General features: G+C 42.8%; 1 protein-coding gene across 1 annotated transcript in view; it reads right to left on the reverse strand.

Annotated features, from left to right (window-relative positions):
• Nucleotides 1–285: 285 nt before the first annotated feature.
• The window catches only part of LOC125462657 (gastricsin-like), a 30952-nt gene continuing 4592 nt past the window's right edge, over nucleotides 286–26645 (reverse strand). The window contains exons 3-15 of the mRNA XM_059653216.1: nucleotides 23202–23319; nucleotides 22270–22388; nucleotides 21050–21249; nucleotides 12677–12696; nucleotides 11795–11978; nucleotides 11430–11595; nucleotides 9576–9693; nucleotides 9355–9473; nucleotides 7612–7811; nucleotides 6775–6897; nucleotides 5015–5156; nucleotides 2768–2866; nucleotides 286–1343 (exon numbers count right to left, since the gene is read on the reverse strand). Coding sequence (XP_059509199.1) covers nucleotides 1188–1343; nucleotides 2768–2866; nucleotides 5015–5156; nucleotides 6775–6897; nucleotides 7612–7811; nucleotides 9355–9473; nucleotides 9576–9693; nucleotides 11430–11595; nucleotides 11795–11978; nucleotides 12677–12696; nucleotides 21050–21249; nucleotides 22270–22388; nucleotides 23202–23319 — 1764 coding nt within the window. The 3' untranslated portion in view covers nucleotides 286–1187. The remainder of the gene's footprint in view (nucleotides 1344–2767; nucleotides 2867–5014; nucleotides 5157–6774; nucleotides 6898–7611; nucleotides 7812–9354; nucleotides 9474–9575; nucleotides 9694–11429; nucleotides 11596–11794; nucleotides 11979–12676; nucleotides 12697–21049; nucleotides 21250–22269; nucleotides 22389–23201; nucleotides 23320–26645) is intronic.

A 26645-nucleotide genomic window follows, 5' to 3' on the forward strand; every position in this document is an offset into this window, starting at 1 on the left:
ATGGGTCAAATGCAATCAGCGAGTGTGAAAATTATGCCCACGATTTTTAAGAGATCTGAGTGGACAAAATGATAAAATTGCAGACTGATATTAACAAGAAATGGCCAAGATTCTATTTCTCACTGCTAGTGAAATCAGGTAGGAAACAGCTGAATGACACAGTTGTGTGCTAAGATAAAACTCTATGCTATTATTTTTACTATAACCAGAGGCAGCAAAAAGATGATGGGTTGAATTGACTCCCCGGTTGCTTCATGTCAGAACAGAAGAGGAAGACAATGACTCTGTTTTTATTGCAATTTTGTTTATTTCAAATCATTGTTTCACAACAGCACATTGAGGTTAACATTTCAGCAAATGGGTACGGTGGATAGCCAGACAGAGATTTTTAAAAGCAAAGTATTGCAGAAGTCCCGAATTCAAACACGATATGCTGGAAATACTCAAAAAAAGTTGGGCAGCATCTGTGGGGAGAGAAAAAAATATGAAGATTTCAGGGCAAAAATCTTTCAGTGGCATTGGAAAAAGTGAGCAATGTGTCCCATTTAGATATGGGGCAGCATCAATAGCTGAGCGGTTATCTCTGTTGCCACACAGTGCCAGGGACAGGGGTTCGGTTCCAGCCTTGTGTGGCTGCCTGTGTGCAGTTTGCACATTCTCCCCGTGTCTGTGTGGGTTTCTGCTGGGCGCTCCGGTTTCCTCCCACAGTCCAAAAATGTGCAGGTTAGGTAGATTGGCCATGCTAAATGTGGGGTTGCAGGGATAGGGTGCAGCTGTGGGTCTGGGTAGGATGCTTTGGGAGGGTTGGTGCAGGATGGCCTTTATCTGCACTGTAGGGATTGTGTGTAGCAGGCTTTCAGCAAGTATGGGGCCAGATAAAGGGAGGAAGACAGAGAGATTAAATGACAAACCTCTGAGTACAATATAACCCAGTACAAACCCATTAACCTTGAGTAAATGCTTGCCATCCATCTACTATAAATTAAATAGGGGTAGACTTGCACCTTGATACTCGTCTGTAAAATATTATTGCAGATCTGCTGCCTCTTATCAAAATTTACTGATTTTCATTACTAGTGAAACCAATATGTCAAAAGGATAGTAGCTTATTGGACCAAAGAAATGAATGGCTTAAAAAGTCCTGCTTTATATGCTGAAATATCAAACTGGATTTGTACAAGTGCTGCCTAGGCGATTGGAGCGAATCCTATTCTGTTGTTCCCCCTGTCAAAAACAGAATAGAAACTTCTGAGGAAGACTTGACCCAGAATCCACAACGGCCCATCGTCGGTAGGGGCAGGGAGGTACGTTGGTTCAACCCCAACAGTACAATACCCATCGTTCTGTAAGATAATGAAACGCCATTAGCTGAGGATCTTCCACAATTAAATAGTTTATTTTCAACAAATCAATTAAATTAAGTAAATAAAGTCCTCAAAATGTATCATATTCTGCTTAGAGCCCACTCCTCCTGTGACAATCTTTCAGCAGGACTGGAAGAAGTTAGCAGTGTAGCAGGTTTTCGGCAAGGACAATCGGTAGAGATGGGGAGGGTGGAGGAGCAAGAAACGAAGTCTTTGTCAGGAAGGAGGACAGGACGAGTCTGAAACTTAACCAGAAGAAATTGTTTCACATCCTAATTTTTTTTTTTTTTTTTTTTTTTTTTACAGCATATGCTGATTATGAAGTGATGAGTAAAACTCATCAGTGTCCAGAAAATGGTTGACATGATTGATCCAGTTTAAATGCAAAACACCCTCGACAGGTGCTCATTAGCTGTTGATCAAGGCTCAAAGGTGCCAAACACTCGGACCATCCTCTATTCCGTCTAGGAGAGTGAGAGAGGGGAATCAGTAAACTGTACGAAAGGGACCAACAGACTCCCGAGTTGAAATTCTCTTCGTGTCTGCGATAGAATTTACAGCATGGAGGAGGAACGTTCCATCTGATTCATCGAGGCAAGCGGTCTCACAGCTCCACAGTAATGGAAGATGCAATATTAAGTGCAACAAGCTGACCTCACATGAGAGATGAGGATGGGCAAAATGAATTACCAGCAGAAAGCATAATTCTCCTCCTCTCTCATGTTACACCATATAAACAGATAGATGTCTGCTATGGCCATTCTCAACCAACTTCAACAGGGACAGGGATCCCTAGTGATTATTGTTGTCCTCTTGAACATGCTGATGTTAGTCACTTCACCATTGTTGGTTGTGCCTTCAACAGTCCAAGCACAAAAATTGGAAATTCGATCCCCTAACCTCTGCCCTCCTTTCGGGCTTTCCTTCACATTTACCCCATTGACCATTTAGGGCAGCACGGTGGCTCAGTGGTTAGCACTGCAGCCTCACAGCGCCAGGGACCTGGGTTCGATTCCCGCCACAGGTGGAGTTTGCACATTCTCCCCGTGTCTGCGTGGGTTGACCGGGTGCTCCGGTTTCCACCCACACTCCAAAGATGTGCAGGTTAGGTGGATCGGCCATGAAAAATTGCCCATAGTGTTCAGGGGTGTGTGGGTTATAGGGGAGCAGGTCTGGGTGGGATGCTTCAAGCGGCAGTGCGGACTTGTTGGTCTGAAAAGCCTATTTCCACACTGTAGGGAATCTAATCTAATCTAATCTACCAAGCTTTTGGCCATCTATACTAATGTGCCTCATGTGACTTGGTGTATTTGTCACTTCTTAGAACTCATCAAGTGCCTTGGGATTTTTAAATTACAATCAACAGGCTATATTGATACAAGATATGTTTAGTACATTCATACCTGAAGGACATATGCTGATGGTGAAAGTGTGAACTCAGCTCCATTGATTACAAAGGTCAAAGGCGGCATGTCTGCGATGTAGTCGCAGTTGACAACAAACTGTGAAATAGAGAAGGCAACATTGATTCATGTTTGATTAGAACATGGAAAATAAATATCTTGGAATTTAATTTTGTTTTAAACAAATAACCAGCTAGATAGGTAATTAACATCATTTCTGATTGAATTATATGTGATATCTCAAGAGGCCCCCATTCTCTGTTCTACATTTGTCACATTAACATGAGAAACTTCATGGAAGTATTTGATTGAGAATCAGGTGTAAAATGAATAGTTTCAATATTTTATCACTGTAACTAGTTGACTTATAAGCAGATTGAATAGGTGCAAAATTTGGGGTTCGAATGACAATGAAGCTATCAACATTCATCATCATTATATTGAAATTCAGAGCAACATAAGGCATTAGTAGAGCAACCCCATTCTACAATCATTATTTCTTAAAGCTAATCCATTTCACATTTCAGTTCACATTCACTAATACAGAAAAAACAAGATACACTCTTAATAAGAGCAACTTGTAGAAAGCCCACAGCATGACCATGGAGCCCTGGTCATAAAACAAGTTGCTGCAATGGTATTTGGCTCATCCATTTATTATATTTTAATTTTCCAAAATTCATCATTTATTCCTAACAATGGTAATAAAACATGCTAGCTTGAGTACTTTTGGCCCAAACTGGTAGAAAACTAATTTTGCATTTGCAGAATGGCAAATTTTTCCATGATAAAAAGATATCATATATGTTAGACCCTTTCTAAGTTTGCTTGCTTTTCTATCTTTAGCTCATGTGTACATCGCAACTTTTATTTTACTTCCTGTTAAATTCTGGAATGATATGGAATGATGCCTGTGAAGCTATATCTTCTGGTTTACGGCTTGCTAAGATTTTGGAGTAGATTTGTAGCTCGTGTTGTGGATGTTGTGGTTGGTTGGCTCGCTGAGCTGGTTGGTTGTTCCGTAGACGTTTCATTACCCTGCTGGGTAACATCATCAGTGCAGCCTCCAATGAAGCGCTGTTGTGTCTTCCTGCCTGTTATTTAAACTCTGGTTCAGGTGGGAAAACACAACAGTGCTTCTTATGAGATTTGCTCCAGGAAAAAAAAGCTACGAAAAGCAAATTATGCAGATATGCTGTCTCTTGATGTGGGAAATTTTCCAAGTCAAAAATGTACCAAGTATATGATAATATGTATTTGTTATTTTCTGGTTTGCAATCCATGAGAATTCTTCAATATGACTGGCTAGTATCGGAAGTCAGAGTTGGAGAATGATGCCAGAAATTACATTTCTTTGGCCCTGGAAGAAAATGCCAAGTGAAATGATACCTGGTATTATTTGAGGCTGTTTTCCTTAGAGCAGAAGACTTTGAGAGGGGGCATGATTGAGATGCAAAAATTATGAGGGACATAAATATGGTAAGACAATAAGAAACATTTCCCTTTTTATCGAGGGATCAATGACCAGGAGGTATAGATTCAAGGTAGGGGGAAAAAAGTTTAGAGGAGATGTGAGGGAAAACATTTTTACCCAGAGGGTGTTTGGAATCTGGCACTCACTGCCTGTTGTAAGGCTGGTAGAGGCAGAAACCCTCAGAGCATTGAAGAAGTGTTCAGACGAGCACTTGTGACACCAAGGCATTTAAGGCTATGGGCCGAATGTGGGACGATAGGATTAGAATAGTCTGGTGCTGCTCTTGACTTCTTTTTAATGCCAATAAGATGAGCACTTCCAATAACATCAAAGTTCTTAACCCAGTTTCCAGGTACGCCTTGGCACGCAGCAACCCCAATGGAATCAGAAGCAGTCTCGGGGAAATGGGATGCAACCTAATTTCAATTCAGACCATTCCAGCTACTAGAGGGAAGAAACGTGAACTTGATCATCTTGAATTGAATTGAAGTCTATGCCACACTAATCCATCGTGTAATTCCTTTCTAGTATAAACGCCATTTGACAATCTCATTTCTGCAAAACTCCATTTAGTTAAATAGGATGTATGTTGTTTGGAAAAAGATGTTTTCAGTCATTAATGCAGGATTATTTAATTGTGATAAGTATGACCAGATATGCCCTAAGTCTAAGTAACAACAATTGATCTGCAGTTTGCCGTTGTCAGCATGGTGCAACATTCCCAAATGTGCTGGTGGGGCCTTTGCTCAGTAGGATCTCTTACCAGAACTTACCTCATCATTCTCGTATGATGCACCAACTTCCTCTAACAATGTTCTGAAGTATTCATATGGAACTGTGATTAGTGCTGTTCCAGTGTCAACTATAGCTTGGCAGCCTTGAGAACAGAAGAAAGGGTTTCCATTGATAAGCACACTGCAAAAGAGAAGTATTTATTATATTTCTGGAAACAACATCAAAGCAGTTACAGGGCAGTTCAGCAATACTTAGAATCACAGAATGATACGCCATAGGATAGGACAATTTGGTCCATAATATCATGCTGGCTCTTTGCAAGAACTATCCAATTAGTCCCACATGCTGTCCAAAGGACTTCCCATTTCCACATTCTTCTGAGTACATCTTAACAGACTGTGCTGTGCCATTGGTTATTCGACGTTCCAAAGAAACCAACATTACAGCTTTGCAGTTTTGTCGCAGTTTTGTGCCAGAGACACAATGTCAATGTGTTCACCACAAACTGCCCTAACTTATTTCATACAAACTCCTGGCAACCAAAATGGGGCTTCCATGGAATTTTGTTATTTTGCTTAAATTTAATGTGAAGCACAATCACCGAACAAGTTTGGCTATTCAAAAATCATAATTTCTGGTTTTTAACTCGTAAATCATTCGTCCATTCGGCTGAACAATACAAGTCAAGGTGAGTTTGTAAATTTTAATGCGTTTGTGCATTGAATACACGACCTCCTGTGGTTTGGCAAAATCTCGGTTTTGGCAAAGGCCAAATTAAGATTAGGGAAGCTCCTTCTATTGTGAATGTCAAAAAAAAAGTTTCCCTTTAAATCAAGCAATACAATTCAAAAGTTGATCTAAGCAAATTGCTCCTTTTGCTTGCTAATTGAAATGCAAAGTGATGTGAATCCAAAAGTTAGAATGGGAGAGAGCCTTTAGAGGCAGTTATGCAGTGGACAGGTTCCTTCTGTAGTAAGTGTTTAGAGAAAGTAATACAAATATGATTAGGGTCAAGAGGTGGCAATCTTTGTTAAGGTGGAAGAGTGAAAATGTTTGAACATAAGATAAGACTATGAGTGCATAAGACTCAGTTTAATGTAACATTGTGTGTGTCTGTGTGTGCGAGGTCTTGTACTGGTTATTTCCACTTTCCTTATGACAGAAGTTTTTGGTTTTGCTGAATGAAATCTCAAGCGCGGTGTAAAATAAGGAAGCACAATGAATTTCAAACACGAGTACACTGAATCTCAATGCTGTTTCTCTCTCATCAACGAAACACGCTTTGCAGCAACCAGCAATCCAATTATTGTGAATGGCGAATATCTATTAAAATAGCATTTAAAAGGAATTCATATAAATAGTTGATGGCGCACAAGCTAGTAACTGTGACTTCTTGTTTCAAAGTCAGAATTTTATTTTGCAGATTTCGGAAAAACATTAAAAAAAAGAAACAGCAATGCTGTTTCTCTTTTGGAACTTGTAACAGAAATGCACTGTGATCCTCTGACGATTTCTTCATCATCGTCATCATAGAACCCCTACATTGTGGGAACAAGCCTTTCGGCCCAACAAGTCCACAAAGACCCTCAGATCATCCCATCCAGACCCAATCCCCTAAAACCCACCTAATCTACGCATCCCTGTATGCGACAGACAATTTAGCACGGACAACCATGCACATCTTTGGCCTTGGGGAGCAAACTAGAGCACCCGCAGGAAACCAATATTAGTAGCCAGCTCTTGAGCATTGAATGGACCGCTGCACAACTGCATTGTTACTGTTCTCCCCATCGCTTACCCTTGTATGGCAATGTTCCAGTACACTTCTTGAATAACAGGAGCCCACTGAAGCTGACCTGAGTATAATCCATCGTCAATCCCTCCAAATAGCACTTCACCTCCATCTTGACTATTTGGATTACTGGAAGAAGTAAAATATTTCAGGGTCACTGAATGCATCTTGCACGTTAATATCAAGCTTCTTCTCATTTCCTGTCTAACTCCTAACTGAAACTTAAATACTCCTTCTGAAGCTGTGGCGTGTCACTCCTCAGACTTCTCCAACCTGTACCTGTAGATGCTGTGTTATCAAACATATTCAAGGCAGAGGTAGGTCAATTTTTGACTCAAGGGTGGAAATAGGGATGGGATGGATGGATGTACAAAGGTCTAAGAAAAGACAAGATCTTATTGAATAGCACAACAGGACCCGGGGTGGCTTTTTGCTACTTTAATTTCTTAATATACTGCAATTCATGACATACAGGTCAGCATGATCCCTTAAAATCATGCTTGTGCACAGGTACAGTCTATTGGCCAACACCTGTTTGTGAAATGCCGTACTCACATCAGTATTTAATCTGAAATTTTCACCACAAATTGGGTGGTGATTTCCTTCCTGGTACCTTTATGACTGAATGCAAGGGATCAAGCAGGCAACATAGGCTTTGTTGCCATGATGTGTGAGAATTTAGGACATGTCCACATTTCCATTCAACCTTTAAGCTTCAAGAATTTCTTTAGACTGAAAGTCTTTCCATCTCCGCTTTGCCGACAGTTTGGGGTTCTACTAATCAATAAATGAACTGCAATTGGAAATGCTGTGATCTGTAGGTATCTAACACTTACACATTACCTTCCCAAGTAGACCGAGAACAGAGGCTCTTCCAATAAGTTGTCTTTTAGCATGTTGTCAAACACAGGCGTAGACCCTCCTGCTGAGAGAAGCGGGTATGCCAGACCGAGGATTCCATCAAATGGAGCATAATAAAAATTACTGCCCGGTTCGCTTTCACTGAGACCAAGTTCTTGGTTTGGAATGGAAATGCCAGCAACCTTGAAGAGGAGAAGAGAAATAAAATGAAATACAATGTGCTGATTTGAGAAGCATCATAAACCTTTTCTGTACCCTCTCCAAAGTATCCACATCCTTCTGGTAGTGTGGTGACCAGAATTGTACGCAATATTCCATGTGTGGCCTGAACTAAAGTTCTATAAAGCTGCAGCATAAGTTGTCTATCCTGACACTCAATGTCCCTTCCAATGTAGGCAAGCATAAGCCTTTATGACCTTACTTACCCGCAGTGCCACCTTCAGTGATTTGTGGACTTGTAAACCCAGATCCCTCTGCATATCAATGCTTCTAAGGGCTCTGCCATTCACTCTATAATTTCCGCCTGTACTTGACTCTCCAAAATGCATCACCTCAATTTGTCCAGATCGAACTCCATCTACCATTTTCCACCCGTGCCTCTAACTGATCTGTATCTTGCTATATTGTCTGACAATACTCCGTACTTTCAGCAACTCCATCAATCTTTGTATCGTACTGCAAGCGAGGCAAAACATGTCACTGAACCTAAGTACATGTGACCAGAATAAATCATGCTGAACTCATTATAAAAACTTTGCAGTTTTAAGACACTCCATGGCGGAGCCACAAACTGTTTGCACTTTGATTCCCTCAACCTTGACCATACGGCCATGTGCATACTTTTACATGTGCACATTGTGCAGTAAGACTATGACTGGAAGCAAATTGGAAAATTGGACTCTATTTTTGTTGTGGTCTCAGCTTAAGATGTTAGCTAGTTAACTGAGAGCACATGAAAATCTGATGAGCAGTGAAGCTCTGTTGTCAGATAGTGAGCTGTGTTACCAAAGTTGGAAGACTTATCTGAACCTTAGAGAACCCACAGACTTGGAATCTTTGCCTGATTTTGGTGAAAGTTTAAAATGAATGCAATTTTTCGTTTCAGATGCATTTTGTAGTTAGCATCTACCGCAGCACATCTGGTGCCCATCTTGTCTCTGAATCAAAAATTAATGACTGTAAGTTGCGTTCCAGAGTTTAAGCTCAAAACATGACACAGGTATGTCAGTGCAGCATCAAAGGAATACTTCAGTATTGGAGATGCTGTGCTATGAACGAGACAAAGATTACACCAACCTGAGGGGGCAGTGTGAAGATTCCCTTCAAATATTTTGAAGATGAGCAGGGGAGGTACCCTTTGATGCTCTGATCAACATTTAACCTTCAATTGACATCACCAACAAATGCTTTGTTATTATCACTTTGCAGGTTTGGGTGCTCTCTGTTTCATGAATCCCTGCTTCCTCTTTGTTACATCACTACAAGGTCTTCATTAACTATATGATGCTTTAAAATACTTGGAAGACTTAGTAGGTGCTATATAATTGAAGGTTTGTTCACTTTTTGACTGCCTGTCGAATGCTGCTGCAGTGAATTGACATGAGACCAATCACGTTCACGTTGACCCCTAAACACTGACACAGTTTCATGGCATAAATTATGTCTGATTGATGCATTGAAATTAGGCGTTCAGTACATCTTGGTAACGTCCTGTTCAATACTTACATTCACTGTATCATACCCGAGATATCCAGACATACTACCGGAGCCATAACTGATGCTGAACGTTTGTCCACTTGAAGTGAATGTTGAGGATTGGGTTGGATTAAATCGTGCATGATTCCCTGAAAGGTAAAGCTTTTTTCAGAATTCACTTTCTATGGAAAGGAATTTGAGTTAAAGTCCGATTTGGAGGAGTAATGACATTACAAGTTTTCTTCACTCACTGCATGGTGGACTGTTGCAGTAGATGGATGGCACCCAAAGGTTAGACGATCCAGTGTCAAACAGGGCAGTAAAGCTCTGGGGTGGGGTACCCACAGTAATGGAGCCATAGTATAAACTCTACATTGGAAAATAAGAATTAGATTAAATGTACTCTGAATTTATGACTACATGACCACATCAGAAATGAAAAAATATCTACAGAATTAAAACAATGGGAGTTCATTCTGGTGATTTCTTAAGTTTTTCAAAATGATAGTCAAGCTATGAAGTTACTGCCACGGTGGGTATGAGGAGAGAAGCCTTCCTCTAACTAAGTTACAACCTGATGAGTCAGTTTGGTTCCAAAGAGGTGAAATGGCCAAAGCTGCTGGCCTTGAAGAGATAGAGTAGAGTTCAGATAGCCACTGAACCGTGTTAACTTCCTTGTAGTATTTTACCATTCAAGTGACTGTAAACACTTGTCTGGCCACTAATATCCACTACAAACCCACAGAGTCCCACAGCTACCTGGACTTTGCATCCTCACACCCCACCTCCTGTAAAGTCTCCATCCCATTCTCTCAGTTCCTCCATCTCCAACATATATTTTCAGATGAGACCAACTTCAACATGGCACCCTCCAAAATGTCCATCTTATTCATCAACCGAGGATTCCCCAGCTCCGAGGTCGACAGGGCCCTCAACACCTGGCCAATTACCTCCTCCCTCCCCAGTATCCAAGGGCCCAAACATACCTTCCAGGTGAAGCAACACTTCACCTGCACTTCCCACAATCAAGGAATGCAATGTGATCTCCTTGACATGGAGAAATGAAGTGTAGACTTGGTGGCTGCTTCGCAGAACATCTGTGTTCTGCTCGCAAAAAAGACCCTGAACTACCTATTGCCTGTCACTTCAATGCACCACCCTGCTCCCTGGCCAACATCTCTGTCTCTGGATTGCTGCCGTGTTCCAGTGAAGCCCAATGCAAGCTGGAGGAACAATACCTCATTTTCCACTTCGGGACACTGCAGCCCTCTGGACTCAATATTGAGCTCAATAATTTTAGGGCCTAAACACTCCCATGCCCCAGCCCCCTACCCCCACGCCCCAGCCCCCTACCCCCACACCAGGTCTTGTTACCACATAGCCTGCCATTACACACCCCTGCCATTACACACCCCCTGATGTTAGTCACTAACAATCCCCAATAACAACTATTCACCCTCCCAGCCTGATCGTTAGCAACTCCTTTGTCTATCCAACTGTGTCCCTCTCTCTTTGGGCTCTATCCTATCGTTTACTCCCTACTATCTGCATATAAACTGACGTCTTCCCAGCCACCACCAATTCTGAGGAAGGGTCACTGGAGCCAAAACATTCACTCCGTTTTTCCCTTCACAAATGCTCTATAAATCCTGTGCCTTTCCCAGAAAGCAAGTCAGCTCCTGCCTCCAAAATTATGGTGCTCAGACCACTTTTCGATGACAGCACCTTATTCCGGAAGGCAGCTTCATTAAATGTAAATTTGTAACAGCCACTGTTCACCCTGAGGAATACTGTGGCTCTCTACTTCGCACACCCTGTCAGTGTGAAAGGCCAAGTGTAGTGTCGACTGGAAGGAGAGGTGGTTAACTCTGATGTTAGCATGTGAATCAAATTAAATCTGAGACAGATTGGTTTTTACTCAGTAACGGGAATCATGGATTATGGCCAAAAGGCAGGGAAGTTACAGATTTTCAGATAAGACACGATCTGATTGATTGGTAGAGCTGACTCAATGGGCTGGAAGATCCTCAGTCTTACTGTCCCCTGGTTTAAATAACGAATAGTATTTTAACTCCTTCTGTAATGAACTTTCTTCGAAAACTCACGTTCGTGTAATCGAGAAGCGGTTCATTCCCAGTCTGATATTGGTAGTCAGGGTACAAAGCTCGGTATTTCAAGGCAGGATCATATCTGTGAGTTCCTAAGAAATGTTTCAGCTCCCCATTCTCCTTCAGGACTTCCCGGATCGACTTTCCCCTGTGCAAATGCACCCTGAAAGTACAAAGTGTGAGCACCGGTCTGAGAATCTCCGCAAACACAGGATCAAGTAGATCACGTGCAGGAACATTTCCTTAATCAAACACTAAATGAGCAAACTCTATAAAATATTTCGCAATATAATAGGTGCCCGATGCACACAATGATGCAGGTATTCGCTGATAGAAATTTGTTTGATGGTTTAGTGACGAACCTGTGGAGACACTCAGAGAGCTGGATACACATCAGTGAAATGATTAACCACTTCATGTTGCTGCTTGCTGTATGATCGCAGAAACCTGTGGCCAGCAGAAGCGATTTGCACAATTTCTTCAGCTGTGCTGGAGACTCATGCAGTCTAGATGGTTTTATACCTGCGATTAATGAATGATTTGCTTCTCACCTTCATTGCTGAAAGTCACGGTATCACAAACTGATGACTAAATTGTTCTACTGTAAGATTTTTATATAAACAAAGTAGCATTAAGGTGTTTAAATAGTCTTTAGCCACAAATATCATGATAAGGTTGAGCAGTACAAGATTAAAGATAAACCAAGAAAGAATGCAACAGTTTGTCTAACACCAGAAATCAGTATGCTCTCAGACTCTTATAATGCATGGTAAATTTAGATTCTGTTTGTATATGTGTACGTGTTGAATTATTTACAGGAATAACATGGATATTTCCATTTTATAAATTAAGTGTGTTAAACAGTTTGACAACATCATTGAACAAGTTTTGATTGTAATAAGTCAATATTAAGAAACCTGTTTTTTGATCTTTTCATTTTAAGTCTAAGATAAGGTAAGCATGCAATTGGCCACATCAGGGAACAGATAAAACAATTAGATTTATTTGGAGACTCACAGAGTAATGGTACTGAAGAAAGAGAGTGCACCCTTCCAATTCAGTTACAATAATGTCAGAGCATTCAGAAGAACTTGGATGAATTAATAGCATAAATGGAAATAAACATGTATGACCTGATAGTCAATTCAGAGACATGGTTGTGAAGATACCAAAGCCGGGACCTGCACATTCAAAGGTTTTAGATGTTTCTGAAGGGAGGAGTCTAGGAAAAGGTGGTGGGGTACCTTTGTAAAGTAGGATTGCACTAATACAATAGAAAGAGGTGAAATTAGTTTAGAAGCTCAATATGTGGAATGAATTTGTGCTGTGTTAAGAAATGGTAAAGATAAGATTCAGCAATGAACCGAATTTATCAACAAAAATAGGATCTAAGACAAGTGTCCTGAAATTAAATTTAACCATTTTCACAGATATTAAGACATTGGTGGCTAAGGAGAACTATTTAAATAGTTAAAAGATAGTATAGTAGAGAAGCTAGAGTCCAATTTAAGGAAATATTAAATAGCTCTCAGAAAAGACACTCCACTGTGAGAGACGGACTTCATGATAAAGATGCTCTATCTGTGGCTAAGAAGCGAATTAAGGATTGTCTCAAACTGAATGAAAAAGCATGCCATACTGTGAAGAGTATTGGTTGGGCAGTGTTTGGAAACCACAAAAAACTAAAACAAAGGAAGGCGAATTTAAAAATTAGAATGTGAGGGAAAAAATAGCTAGAAGTATAAAATCAGATAATAAGCATCTCTCTAAGTATTTAAAAAGGAAGAGTGAAAGTTACATTCACGTTGTTTACTTAGAGGGTAAAACTGCTAAACTAATAATAGGAAACAAGGAAATAGTGGAAGGTGCACTGTAGAAAATACATGAAATATCCCAAGAATAGTTTGACATAACAAATTTCAAGGAAGTGAGGAACTTGAAACAATCACCAGGGGAAAAAGTATCAGGGCAACTATTCGTACTAAAGGTTGATCATTCTACTTGACCTGAGAGATTGCATCCTCGGGTCTGAATAGAAGTGGCTCAGAGATGATAGATCCAATAGTTGTGAACTTCTTAAATTTCCTGGATTCTCGTAACATCCCAGAGGACTGGAAAACTGCAAATGTTACACTTTAGTTCAAGAAAGGAGGGAGGCAGAAAGGAGGAAGCTAAAAGCCTAGCATCCGTCATGGAGAGAATTTGTAAATCCATTAATAAAGCAGAGATAGCAGGATATTCAGAAAATTATGTCAAATGAAGCAAAGTCAACATGGTTTTATGAAAAGGAAATCACATTTAGTTAATTTACAACAGCTTTTAAGAAATTTGAAAGCAGGATAAAAAGGAGAACCAGTAGAGGTAGTAAGAACTGTCGATGCTGGAGTCAGAAATAACACAGCGTGGAGCTGGAGGAACACAGCAGGCCAGGCACCATTAGAGGAACAGGAAAGCTGACATTTTGGATTGGGACCTTGCTGCAAAAATTTGTGAAGCCATTTCTGAAGAAGCGTCCCGAACTGAAACGTCAGTGATTGGTCTTCGAACTGGCTTTCAGTGTGTTGGGGCTGGGGAGCCAGTCACCACAGAGTATTGCCCCCAGATCCTCACTACACTTAGGCCTGGGACAATTTTATCTTCAAGGTCATAAATCACACAACACCAGTTATAGTCCAGCAGGTTTATTTGATAAGTGAGAAAGATAAGTGAGAAACTAATTGATAAGATAAGTGAGAAACTAACTTGTCAAGAAGGTGTCAAAGGACTTAGATAAATCGAATGTTTGAGCAATGATATGGCAGATAGAGTATAATGAGAAAATATGAGCTCCGCCACGTAGGCAGAAAGAACAGGAAAAAGCAAATAAGTGTTGAAATGCTGCAGAACTCTGAAGCCCAGGCAGACCTGGGTATGCTCGTGCATGGGTCAGAAGAAATTAGGATGATGACTAGAAATGCAAATGAAATCTTAGCATATATTTCAAAGGAAACCAAATTAAAATAGGAGTTATCTATTGCTACAGTTGTTCATTGCTTTCGAGTGCATCTGAAGAATAATGTCCAGTTGTGATTTCCTTTCATAAGAAAGTTTCTAGTTGCATCAGAAACAATTCAGGAAAGGGTCATTCAACTGATTTTTGGTATGAAGGGGCTATCTCATCATGAAAAGCTGTGCAGGTTGTCCGTATGCCTATTTGATGCTTAGAAGAATAAGAGGTGGTCTGATTGAAACGTATGGGATTCTGATGATACTTGAAAGAATCGATGCAGAGAAGATGTTTCAGCCGGTGGGGGAATGTAGAATGACAGGATACAGTTTAGAAATGAGTGGTCCCCCATTTAAAACTTAAGCACAATTTTCACCTCCCTTAAGATGGCCAGATGGATGTTAGTATATCTCCAGGGCCGACACACAGAATTGTTTATTTTATTTGCCACCTCAAGAATTAAGGTCAGGGACAATGTCCGTTGTGGAACATCTCTGCACACCAGCAGCTAAAGCCCTTAAGTGGTCAATTAACTGCCACTGCAGGATGTCAATTTGCCACTGGCCTGATCACCTGTCTTCTCTTTGGGGTGATGTGGGGGCAGAGATTGCATCAAAGCACATTTGCTGAAAAGTCATGATTCCCCTTTCCCCATGGCTCCCACACTTACATTTTCACTATTGGATCCTCTGAACACTTGGCCATACATAAAAATCTCTAGGACCCAGAGGTTCCCACCTTCTGATTGGCCAACAGCTTCTTGCAAGCTGAGGCTTCAATGTCGACTCCTGTGATTTGCCAAAAGGGTCACTGGGCAGCTGTTAACGAGGTGATTGGTCCTTAACCTTGTGAACTTTCACTTTGGTGAGAATAGAAAGTCACTAATCACTGAATATTATCCCCAGGCCCCTCCTTCCACTTTGACCTTGGACCATTATACGTTGCCCTGAGTTGTGGAGACATTATTTCTCTCAGAGATCTTTATTCTGTGGAAATCTCTTCCAAGAGAGCAGTGGAGCCTAAACCGTACCCAAACTTGATATACTTGAGGCTGAGTATGATTGATGTGAGAATAAATGGTATTGTGAGTGGTTTTGTTTCGCTTTTTTAAAGAAAGATATCATATCATTCTAGAAGGTTCACTAAGATGATCTGTTTCACAGGTTGGGATTCTACTCTTAGAGTTTAGAAGAATGAGAGGAGATTCTGCTGAAACATATGGGATTCTTAACAGTATTGGCAGGATAAATGGTGAGAGCTGTAGACTGGAGGGCACAGAGTCAGAATAAGGGGGGTCCAATTTAAGACTGAGTTGAAGAGAATTGCTTCTCTCGGAAGGTTGTGAGACTTTGGAACTTGTTGCTGTTAGGGAGCTATGGGGACAGAGTCCTTGTGTATATTGAATGTTGAGATAAATAGATTCTTGATCAGGAAATTGGACGTGAGGAATCTGGAAACAGCTGTGACTCTGTTGTGTGATGTAGTCTCAAGGGGCTGAATGGCCTGCTCCTTTTCCTGTTTCTCATTGCTTCATGGTTCTCTGAAACAGATGGGGAAGTCATGTTGAGGCTATAATCAGATCAGCCAAGATTCTATTGAATGTCTGAATAAGCACAAGTGGCCGAGTGACCTACTCTTGTGCCTAAAGATTTTGTAAATAATGTGGAGAAAGCTGATCTGCAATACCTTAGGTGAAACAGTAGAAATAGGACAATGGACATTGGCTCAAACTCAAATCATTCAATTTAAGGAATATTATCAGTAAATTCTTTTTCATATTCCTGGAGTGGTCACCAGCAATAGAGGCGAAACAACGTGAATCGTTGAATAACTAATCTGATCCACCATCAGGGAAAATGTATTTTTATTCGAGACGAATGAATAAAAATGAAATGAATGGATTGTTTGATTTCACAAAAACTCTGTCAATGGCATTACTTATCAGGAAAACAACCCTCTGGGCAAACAGTTACAAGCTGAAGAGTTAACCCAATTCTTCTTTAATCTGAAATACTATCTGACCTACTGAGTATTATCAATGTTTCTATAAACTGATTTGCACTATCAGTAGTTTTTTGCTGTTTGTGTGAAGGATTTTGAATGCTGTACTGTTGCTCGACCCTTTCTGGAATTAGGAATCAAAGCTGAAAAGCTTCCATTCATCATCTCTTAAGTGAAAGGAAATATTAGAATAGAAACATGTCCAAATTCTGTATCAAACTATTGAACATGTGCTTTGGAAAAATTATTATGAATCTAAAGATGCAACAGCAAGGAATTTTAATTTGGCCAAAACCTTTTCCTGTGAAACCTCGTTCAATATTTGGGAAGAGATATCTCGATTGGTATCATACTGGTGCCATCACTGGTGCATCAGTTAACTCAGTCACCTGGAGAGCTGGCTTTCAATGCAGCATGATACCAGCAGGTTGGGTTCAATTCCCATGCTGGTTAAGGTTACCATGAGCAATTCTAATCCCAACCTCTCATCTCTCCTGAGGTGTGGTGATCCTCAGGTTAAACCACCTCCAGTCCCCATGTCTCGCTCTGTCGTTAGAGAGGGCCTCTGTGGCCCAGTAAGGCTACGTTGGCTTTACCTTTTACTGTCTCTGTCTTGTGTGTGAACTAGCTGCTGTGCATCTCCTTCGCCTCCAGTGCTCGAAAAGTAAAAGATTAAAGCCACTAAATCTTTGCAACACTTTAATATTTATTTTTTTCAGTCCTCCATTGTTTGTTTTGAAAAATCTTCTGCAAAATATGTCTCTAAATTCAACATTAAACACTCTGGATAATTACTTCATTATATAACCTTGGAAATGTTTAATGAGAACATTTTTAATTATTGCCGGCAGCTGTTATAGTAGGGAATTGTGAGGAATGACAGAAAAAATTGGAAATCTGATTTGGGGAGTGGTGGGGAAAACAAATTGAACAACGTCATGAATGAAGACATTAGACGGCCTGGGCAAAGCCCATTTGGTTGTTTCCTCGGTCAAAAATGGAATAATAGACTCCAATGAAGACATCCCCAAGAATCCAGAGCTGTTCTTCGTTAGAAGGAGCCATGGAGCTGAATCCACTCATACAACTTTCTGCACCATTGACATTTCTCTGCAAGGGAAGTAATAAAAGGGCAAATCAATATATTGTCCTGTACTAGTTTGCTTCTAAGAAACTACTTGCTTTAGTATTGTGTTACATTACATACAAATATATTTGGTCTGCATACTCTGGGGGGTATCACTCATTGTTGGATTGCTTCTCTGTTCAAGGTTAGCCCTGGCTTTCTGCTGTTCTGTGTTTCTTACCAGGCTTTTCCAGCTCAGCTTTCCTGCAGTGGGTGCAGTGTCAGGCAATAAGCGCATGGATAGGGTGGGTGAAATGGACAGTGGGTGAGGTGGTAGGTGAGTGATAAGAGGTTCAGCTGTATAGTTATCCAGCAGTTAGGCTCAACTTTTTGTGTCTCACATTTGTTGGGTTACTATGTGGGTAAGTGCATCAGAAGTAGCTGAATTCTCTGACTCTAACTCAGTGTCACACACATTTGTGGCAGCTCCCAGAGTGAGGAGTTCAAACTTCCAGGGAGATAGTAAGAACTTCTGGAGTCAGAGACAACACATTATGGAGCTGGAGGAGCACAGCAGGCCAGGCAACATCAGAGGAACAGGAAAGCTCAGATACTTTGTCAGATACTTTAGAGACTTTTAAGCGACTTGCACAGGCTTATGGAGGATAGTAAAATGTAGGGTATGCAGGGTAGTTTGATCTTAGCAAGTTAATAGGTTGGCACAACATCGTGGGTCAAAGAGCCTATCCTGTACTGCATTGTTCTCAGTTTTATGTTACGGGTCGGGACCTGAAGAAGGGATCTGACCCGAAAGGTCAGTTTTCCAGCTCCTCTGATGCTGCCTGGCCTACTGTTTCCTCAAACTTCCTGGGAATTTGCAGATCAACTTGTTGGAAAGTCTGCAGGGTCACAACATGGACTTGTAATTGTCTGGCCGATCTTCAATAACCTGGAGATCGGAAGATCAGCCTCACTAAATTGACGGATAAGAAAAGAAATAGCTGCAAACTTCATGATGGCCAGGCTTCATGACTTTTCCTGCAGAGAAGGAAAACCGAGTATTTTCCACAATGAATCACCAAGTCTGTGGTGTGACGAACAAATTATAGAAGCAAACAGATTGCACTTTTCGCAGTTGAATGAATGCAAAATTCATCTTTTGATCTGTGGTCCTATTTGATGAAAAGATGTGTGTAGGGATCCAATTTGAAGGAGGACAGGGAGGGCCCTCAGTATGTAATAGTGAGCGAGGGAAATGATTCAAACAGAAGTCCCAAATACTCAATAGGGATGAATACATCAGCCTGAGTAATGCCACCAACCTGATTTCTACACAGTGACACGCACAGAAATCTGTTCTCAATTCAATGCAGAATTTGCCTTTTCTTTGGTTCCTCAAACTGTTGAATGACTTTATCTGTATTTTTGGTCTTGATTACACTTTAAGAAAGATTTGAAGGTTGCCTCAGGACAGCAGGTACCCAGTGAATTGCATTTATATATTCAGACTGTTACTTACAATCACTGAGAGTCATATCATCATACAGCACAGAAAAAAAAACCCTCAGCCTAACTCATCAATGCCAACCAATTTCTGAAACTGAACTAGCCTTGTTTCCCTGTATTTGGCCCGTATCCCTCTAAACCTTTCCCATCCATGTACCTGTCCAAATGTCTGTAAAATGTTGTAACGTTACCTGCCTCTACTACTCCCTCTGGCAGCTCTTTCCATACATGCACCACTATCTGTGTGAAAAAGTTGCTCCTCAGATCCGTTTTAAACCTTTCGCCTCTCACCTTAAACCTCTGCCGTCTAGTTTTGGACTCCGCTATCCTGGGAAAATGACTTTGTCTACCTACCCGGTCCATGCTCCTCATGATTCTATAAATCTCTGTATGCCTGCTCCCCATTCTCCAACACTCCAGGGAGAAAGGTCCTCGCTATCCAGCCTCTCCTTCTAACTCTAACCTTCCAGAATTGTGCCTGGCCTAACTCTTTTGCATCAACAAATATTGGTTGAAAGCAAAAAATAAACAAAACTTTGGTGTAATCTTTCAAGATTTTATTCATACTAGAGGTAAATAAAAGTTTGTAGTTTAGTTTTGGATGGATTAAACATTTGAAATGCACTGAAATTCAAACCACACATTTCCTGAAAACTTGCAGCTGAATTGGCTGATGTGACTGTAAAGTCTGGGGTGCAGCTGCCAGGCTGAAAATTTCCCAAACCCGGAAACCTTGAGATAACGCCTGCCCATTTACCAAATGCAATCAGATGGACATTGAAGCCAATCTGCAGGATCACAGAAAGTCAAATCCAAAAGGGAGAATCAAAGTCTTCCTCCTCAAGTACGCTGTAAATGCATGGCCTTCCCAAACTCGATCTAACCGTTCCCGAGCACTGTTTATTGGCACACACACTCAGCTCTGTCTCTCACTTATACACAATCTCCTTTCTCCATTGGTGCCTGCTAAGGATTCGGCTTCAAAACTTGTTTCACTTTCAGAAGTCTCCTCAAAACCTAAATCTTTAACTACACCTTGTGTTACTTCCCTCTAATCACTCCCCAAGTACTTGTTTCATTAACTGCTGAACTCTTATGGTGTCTTAGGATGTGGCAGTTAAGTGAAAAGTGTGTTCTAAATGCAGTTGTTAATGTGTGTTTAAGCAGGCCCAAATTTATAGGGTAACAAAGTGTGGAGCTGGATGAACACAGCAGGCCAAGCAGCATCTCAGGAGCACAAAAGCTGACATTTCAGGCCTAGACCCTTCATCAGGGAGGGGGATGGGGTGAGGGAACTGGAATAAATAGGGAGAGAGGGGGAGGCGGACTGAAGATGGAGAGAAAAGAAGATAGGTGGAGAGGAGAGTATAGGTGAGGGAGTAGGGAGGGGATAGGTCAGTCCAGGGAAGATGGACAGGTCAAGGAGGTGGGATGAGGTGACAGGTAGGAAATGGTGGTGCGGCTTGAGGTGGGAGGAAGGGATGGGTGAGAGGAAGGACAATGTGGACTTCACAAGCTTCAAAATCTCCCCTTCCCCCACTGCATCCCAAAACCATCCCAGTTCCTCCCTTCCCCCCACTGCATCCCAAAACCAGCCCAGCTCCTCTCCTCCCCCCAGTGCATCACAAAACCAGCCCAGCCTGTCTCTGCCTCCCTAACCTGTTCTTCCTCTCACCCATCCCTTACTCCCACCTCAAGCCACACCTCCATTTCCTACTTACCACCTCATCCCACCTCCTTGACCTGTCCATCTTCCCTGGACTGACCTATCCCCTCCCTACCTCCCCACCTATACTGTCCTCTCCACCTATCTTCTTTACTCTCCATCTTCGGTCCGCCTCCCCCTCTCTCCCTATTTATTCCAGTTCCCTCTCCCCATCCCCCTCTCTGATGAAGGGTCTAGGCCCGAAACGTCAGCTTTTGTGCTCCTGAGATGCTGCTTGGCCTGCTGTGTTCATCCAGCTCCACACTTTGTTATCTTACACTTTGTAAAGATATCATTTTGCTTTATAATGAGGTTGATTTACAAGTTACAAGTGTTAAAAAATAATAACTGGCCTGGTCAGGTAAAAAGCGAACAGAGGCTGCTCCACCAGATGTTGAGACATCATGTTATCGAAGACAGTGGTGGCATCCGATGCAGCGATATTTGGATACGCCAATCCCAGAATTCCATCAAACCTGGCATAGTAAAGGAAAGATCCTGGCTCTCTTGTACTTAAGCCAAATTCCTGGTGGGTGATATCAATGCTGGATACCTGACCAAAACAAAAACAATTTAAATATCTACAATAAGTCAGACTGTAAGGAAGTTAAGTCACAGGAGGATTGTAATAATGAACATAAATGAGATTTCTGACAATTTCTTGGTCTCTGTTGTTCTAAATTGCCCTTATAAGGTATAGAGTATACATTTACCTTTTGGTAGGTGAGTGTCTTCAAGAATGTGAAGACAGGGATGTACAGAGATTTCTCAAGAAGCTCCTGCTCCAGTTGTTTAGGCAGGGCCTGGTATATTTGCAGATACCACCATGGGCCTAGTGAGCTGAAGCAGTGAGGCCTCCTAGTGGGCCTTAGTAGTTTCCAAGCCAATGAAGAAATGAATTATATTTTAAAACATTTTTCTGGAATACCCTGTCATCCTCCATTGGAAAAGCTTCCACATGAGTCAATATTAGCAAATGTGAGAGCGCAGTTTGGACATGAGCTTTTGACTTTGCTTAGAAATTGGTTGGGAAGTATAAGTAAGAGTTGTGGGTAAAGGCAAGAAGCAGACTGGTGGAATTTGACAAGTATCTTGCTAGACATCTGAACTGGGACCTCACCGTTTCACCATAGTTATTTGTGGCCTAGTTGAAAGAATAGGTTGGGTCGGAGTTCAGATGACATGATGTTGGAAGTGAGAGTGAGGAGTGTACCTGGAAGCACTGTGTTGCAAGGGATAATGAAGAGTTCAGTGCGGGCATATCTGAGGTAATCCTCGATGGCCAGAGGGTATATCAGAATATTTTCTAAATGTTAAGAAATTAGGAATGGTAGAGAGGAAAGTGACTTGGGAATCCACATGTACATATCATTTAAAGTCTATGAACAGGTACAAACACGAATGAAATAATTGAATGGAATGAAAGCCTTTATCTCAAGGATGATGAAATATACAGGGGAGGGAGTTGCTCTTGAGTTGCATTGTGCCTTGGGAGTCAACCACAACCTGCAGCACTGCCTTCACTTTAGAGCCTGCACCCATCAGATGGAGGAGACCAACTCGTATGACTTACTCTGACTGTATCATATCCCAGAACACCAGTCATGCTGCCTGTACCATATTGAATGGAAACATATCTGTTTGAAAGCTGGAATGTTGAGGACGCTTGTGGATTAAACTTGCGATGATCATCTGCAAGAAGAGCACATTGTATCCAATTAGTTTCATTAGATTTGGCTACTCACTTCAATCAACAACAAATCAGCCTGGGCTGGTGTTATGGAGATCTGAGATCAAATCCCACCACAAATTTGTAGGGAAATTTATTGGTCCATTTTCATGCTGTATATCTCTATGACTCTATTATTCGAAATTGGTATTGATAACAGTGACTGTAAAACTACTGGATTTTCGCAAAAGCACATTTTCACTCTTTGCTTCAATATTTAAAGTGAGTTAACAGGTAAACCAGTTCCAGGTCATTTCAAATGACAGTTCTCAGAAAACAACAACTGTTGCCCAGTTCAATTCACGGGAAATAAAACCTTGGGAGCCTATGGAATTTATTCACATCGTTCAAGTATTTCCCTGCATTCTTTGTTTGATAGAGACATTAGTGACATATTAATAGGTGATAGATACAGTATACCTGGGAAATAAGAGCTGTCAGACCTCCTGCTTTAGATTACTGACTTGCATGGAGATATAATGTGTAAGACACAGAGAAGAATCCTCGGGTCCAGAATCAATCCAGCACCAAGCTTCCTTCAAATACAGTCTATTCCTAATAACTCAAGGCCTAAAGAAAGCCAATCGTTTCAAATGTACAGCATTCTGTGACATACCTTAATCCAAATTTCCAGCTAAACACTGAGATTTTAACAAAAGAATGAACCAAATTTAAGTAATAACTGTCTGCCTCAAGCTTCTATGTACCTTCATGTATCCCAGAGAGCTAAAATGCACCACGGTTAGAATTTGAACTGTTTGTATATAGTTACTTACCGCATGCTGGACTGGAACAGTAACCAGAGGGAACCGAAAGGTTTGCAGAGCCTGTATCAAAGATAATGGTGAAACTATTAGGTGGACTCCCAATGCTGATTGTTCCAAAGTATGACAGCTGTCAGGATATTGAAAGAAAGATGTGAAATTAGGGATGTATGTGTTTCATAGCCGGTACTCACCATAGTTGTGTGTTACTGGTCAGGTATGTTGATGCAGCTATGCTGGATTTTCCAGAAGTTTAACCTGGGACTTGAATTTAACCGAAGTACAATGGGAGCAAGTCTAGCAATCCTTTTACAATACACTAGATTTGACTGCCAATGGAGTTTCATTAAAGCAAGTGTTGTTTGTTTCCAAAAGCTTAGCTGACTAAGATTCCTAAGGGAGATACTACAACTCACTGCAGGTTAAGGTGGCCTGGTATCTGAGAGATGGGAGCAAATAAGTGTTTATAATAATGTGCAGAAATGCTGAATGGCTCTTGTCAGTCTCATTTGGAACCTTGAAACTGAGAAAGCAATCTTAACAATGGATGTAAGTTTGCTCACTGAGCTGGAAGGTTTGTTTGCAGACATTTTGTCACTTTTTTTTAATTTGAAAAAATATACTTTATTCATAGAATGTACAAAATAATAAAACATTTATACACCTACCCAGTCATGCAAGACGCTCCGGGTTACCCGGGGGTACGTACACCAACTAAAGGCAAAAACAAAACAAAGAAAAAAACAATCAAAAACAATGAAAAAAATACCCCGGCAGTCGTCTCCCCGCACAGTCCCCGTTGGCCCCCTGACCAGTTGGGGAAGGCGCCAGCTGGGCCCAGTTACCAGATAGGGCCCTTTTTTCTCTTCTGGACGAGGGGTTTCATACACTGGTCTTTCCCCATCGCACCTTGGCGGCGGCTGCCCCAAGCTTTAGACCGTCCCTCAGCACGTAGTCCTGGATCTTGGAGTGCGCCAGTCTGCAACACTCGGTCGGGGTCAGTTCTTTCAGCTGGCAGACCAGCAAGTTGCGGGCAGACCAAAGAGCGTCTTTCACCGCATTGATGGTCCTCCAGGCGCAGTTGATGTTGGTCTTGGAGTGCGTCCCGGGAAACAGCCCGTGGAGCGCAGAGTCCCGTGTCACGGAGCTGCTCGGGACGAACCTCGACAAATACCACTGCATCCCCCTCCAGACCTCCTGCGCATAGGCACACTCCAGAAGGAGGTGATCAACAGTCTCGTCCCCCCCGCAGCCGCCTCGAGGGCGGCGTGCGGTGGCGCAGAGATTCCGGGCATGCATAAAGGATCTCACTGGCAGAGCCCCTCTCACCGCCAGCCAAGCAATGTCCTTGTGCTTGTTTGAAAGTTCTGGCGATGAGGCATTCTGCCAAACGACTTTGGTAGTCTGCATGGGAAACCACATGACGGGATCCACCGTCTCCTTTTCCCGAAGGGTCTCGAGGATACTACGTGCTGACCACTGCCTGACCGCCCTGTGGTCAAAGGTGTTTCCTTTCAAAAATTTCTCCACGAAGGACAGGTGGTACGGGACGGTCCAACTACTCGGAGCGTTCTGTGGCAACGAGGCCAGGTCCATCCTTCGCCACACCGGGGACAGGAAGAACCTCAGTAAGTAGTGACACTTGGTGTTTGCGTACTGAGGATCTACGCACAGCTTGATGCAGCCACACACAAAGGTAGCCATCAGGGCGAGGGTGGCGTTTGGTACATCCTTTCCCCCATTTTCCAGGTCTTTGTACATGGCGTCTCTGCGGACCCGGTCCATCCTCGACTCCCTAAATGAAGTGGAAGATGGTCCAGGTGACGACAGCGGCGCAGGTCCAGGGAATAGGCCAGGCCTGTGCCACGTACAACAGTACCGAAAGCCCCTCGCACCTGACAACCAGGTTCTTATCCACGATGGAGAGGGACCGGAGCGTCCACCTGCCCAGCTTCTGCTTCAGTTTGGTGATACGCTCCTCCCAAGTCTTAGAGCACGCCCCATCTCCACCGAACCAAACACCCAGCACCTTCAGGTAGTCTGTCCTGACAGTGAAGGGGATGAAGGAGCGGTCGTCCCTGTTCCCGAAGAACATGGCCACGCTCTTACCCCTGTTGACGTTGGCACCCGAGGCCAGTTCAAATTGGCCGCAGACGTCCAACAGCCTATTCACCGACCGACGATCGGTGCAGAAGATGGCGACGTCGTCCATGTACAGGGAGGTCTGGACCTGCAGGCCTTCGCTGCCTGGGATAGTCGCGCCCTTCAGGCTCATGTCCTTCTTGATGGATGCGGCGAAGGGCTCCATACAGCACACGAACAAGGCAGGAGAGAGCGGGCAGCCCTGCCTGACTCCAGATCTGACAGGAAATCTGTCCGATTCCCACCCGTTGATTGAGCCTGTTGATGTAGAGTAGCCAGATCCAATTGCGGATGCCCTCCCCGAACCCCAATTTGGAGAGGACGTCCCTCATGTAAGCATGAGAGACCCTGTCGAAGGCCTTCTCCTGGTCCAGGCTGACGAGGCAGGCGTCCACCCTCCTGTCCTGCACGTAGGCGATCGTATCCTTGATGAGCACGAGGCTCTCAGCAATCTTCCTGCCCGGCACAGCACAGGTTTGGTCAGGGTGAATCACCGACTCCAGGACAGACCTGACCCGGTTGGCTATAACCTTGGCCAGGATTTTGTAGTCCACGTTCAATAGTGAAATGGGACGCCAATTCTTAATTTCTTCCCTCTCCCCCTTCCTCTTGTAAATGAGGGTGATGATGCCCTTCCTCATGGACTTGCACATTTCCCCTGCCTGAAGCGCACTATCGTACACCTCTAGCAGGTCCTAGCCGACCAGGTCCCACAGAGCGGAATACAGCTCAACCGGTAAGCCGTTGCTCCCGGGAGTCTTAGTCCTCTCAAAGGACTTGAGGGCTCTGGTCAGCTCGTCCAGGGATATCGGCCGGTCCAGCCACTCCCTCATGCTGTTGTCTAAGACCTCCGTGATAGACGATAGGAACGACTCGGAGGCCATGCTGTCTGGGGGCTTCGCATTGTACAGTCCAGCATAGAAGGATCTGCTGATCCTCAAAATGTCGGACCGAGACGACGTCGCCGAGCCATCGTCCTCCTTCAGCCGGCTAAGCACAGAGCTCTCTTTGTGCACTTTCTGAAACAAGAAATGCAAGCACTTCTCGTCCTGCTCCACGGAGCAGATCCTGGACCGGAAAATTATCCCGAAGGCCTCTGCGGCGAAGAGCGAGGCTTGCTGGCTCCTCACCTCGCAGAGGTCCTCTGTGACATCGACCCCATCAACTGCAGAAGGAGCAGGTTCTGCACCCTTTTCTGGAGTCGCGACAGCTTTCCCCACCTCTCTCTCGCCTTCCGAACACCCTTGAGGACAAAGAACCTCTTGATGTTCTCCTTCACCGTCTCCCACCAGTCGCCCAGAGACTCAAAGAGGG

Source organism: Stegostoma tigrinum, chromosome 21 (assembly GCF_030684315.1).
Source record: "Stegostoma tigrinum isolate sSteTig4 chromosome 21, sSteTig4.hap1, whole genome shotgun sequence".
In the NCBI taxonomy this organism is placed as follows: Eukaryota; Metazoa; Chordata; class Chondrichthyes; order Orectolobiformes; family Stegostomatidae; genus Stegostoma; species Stegostoma tigrinum.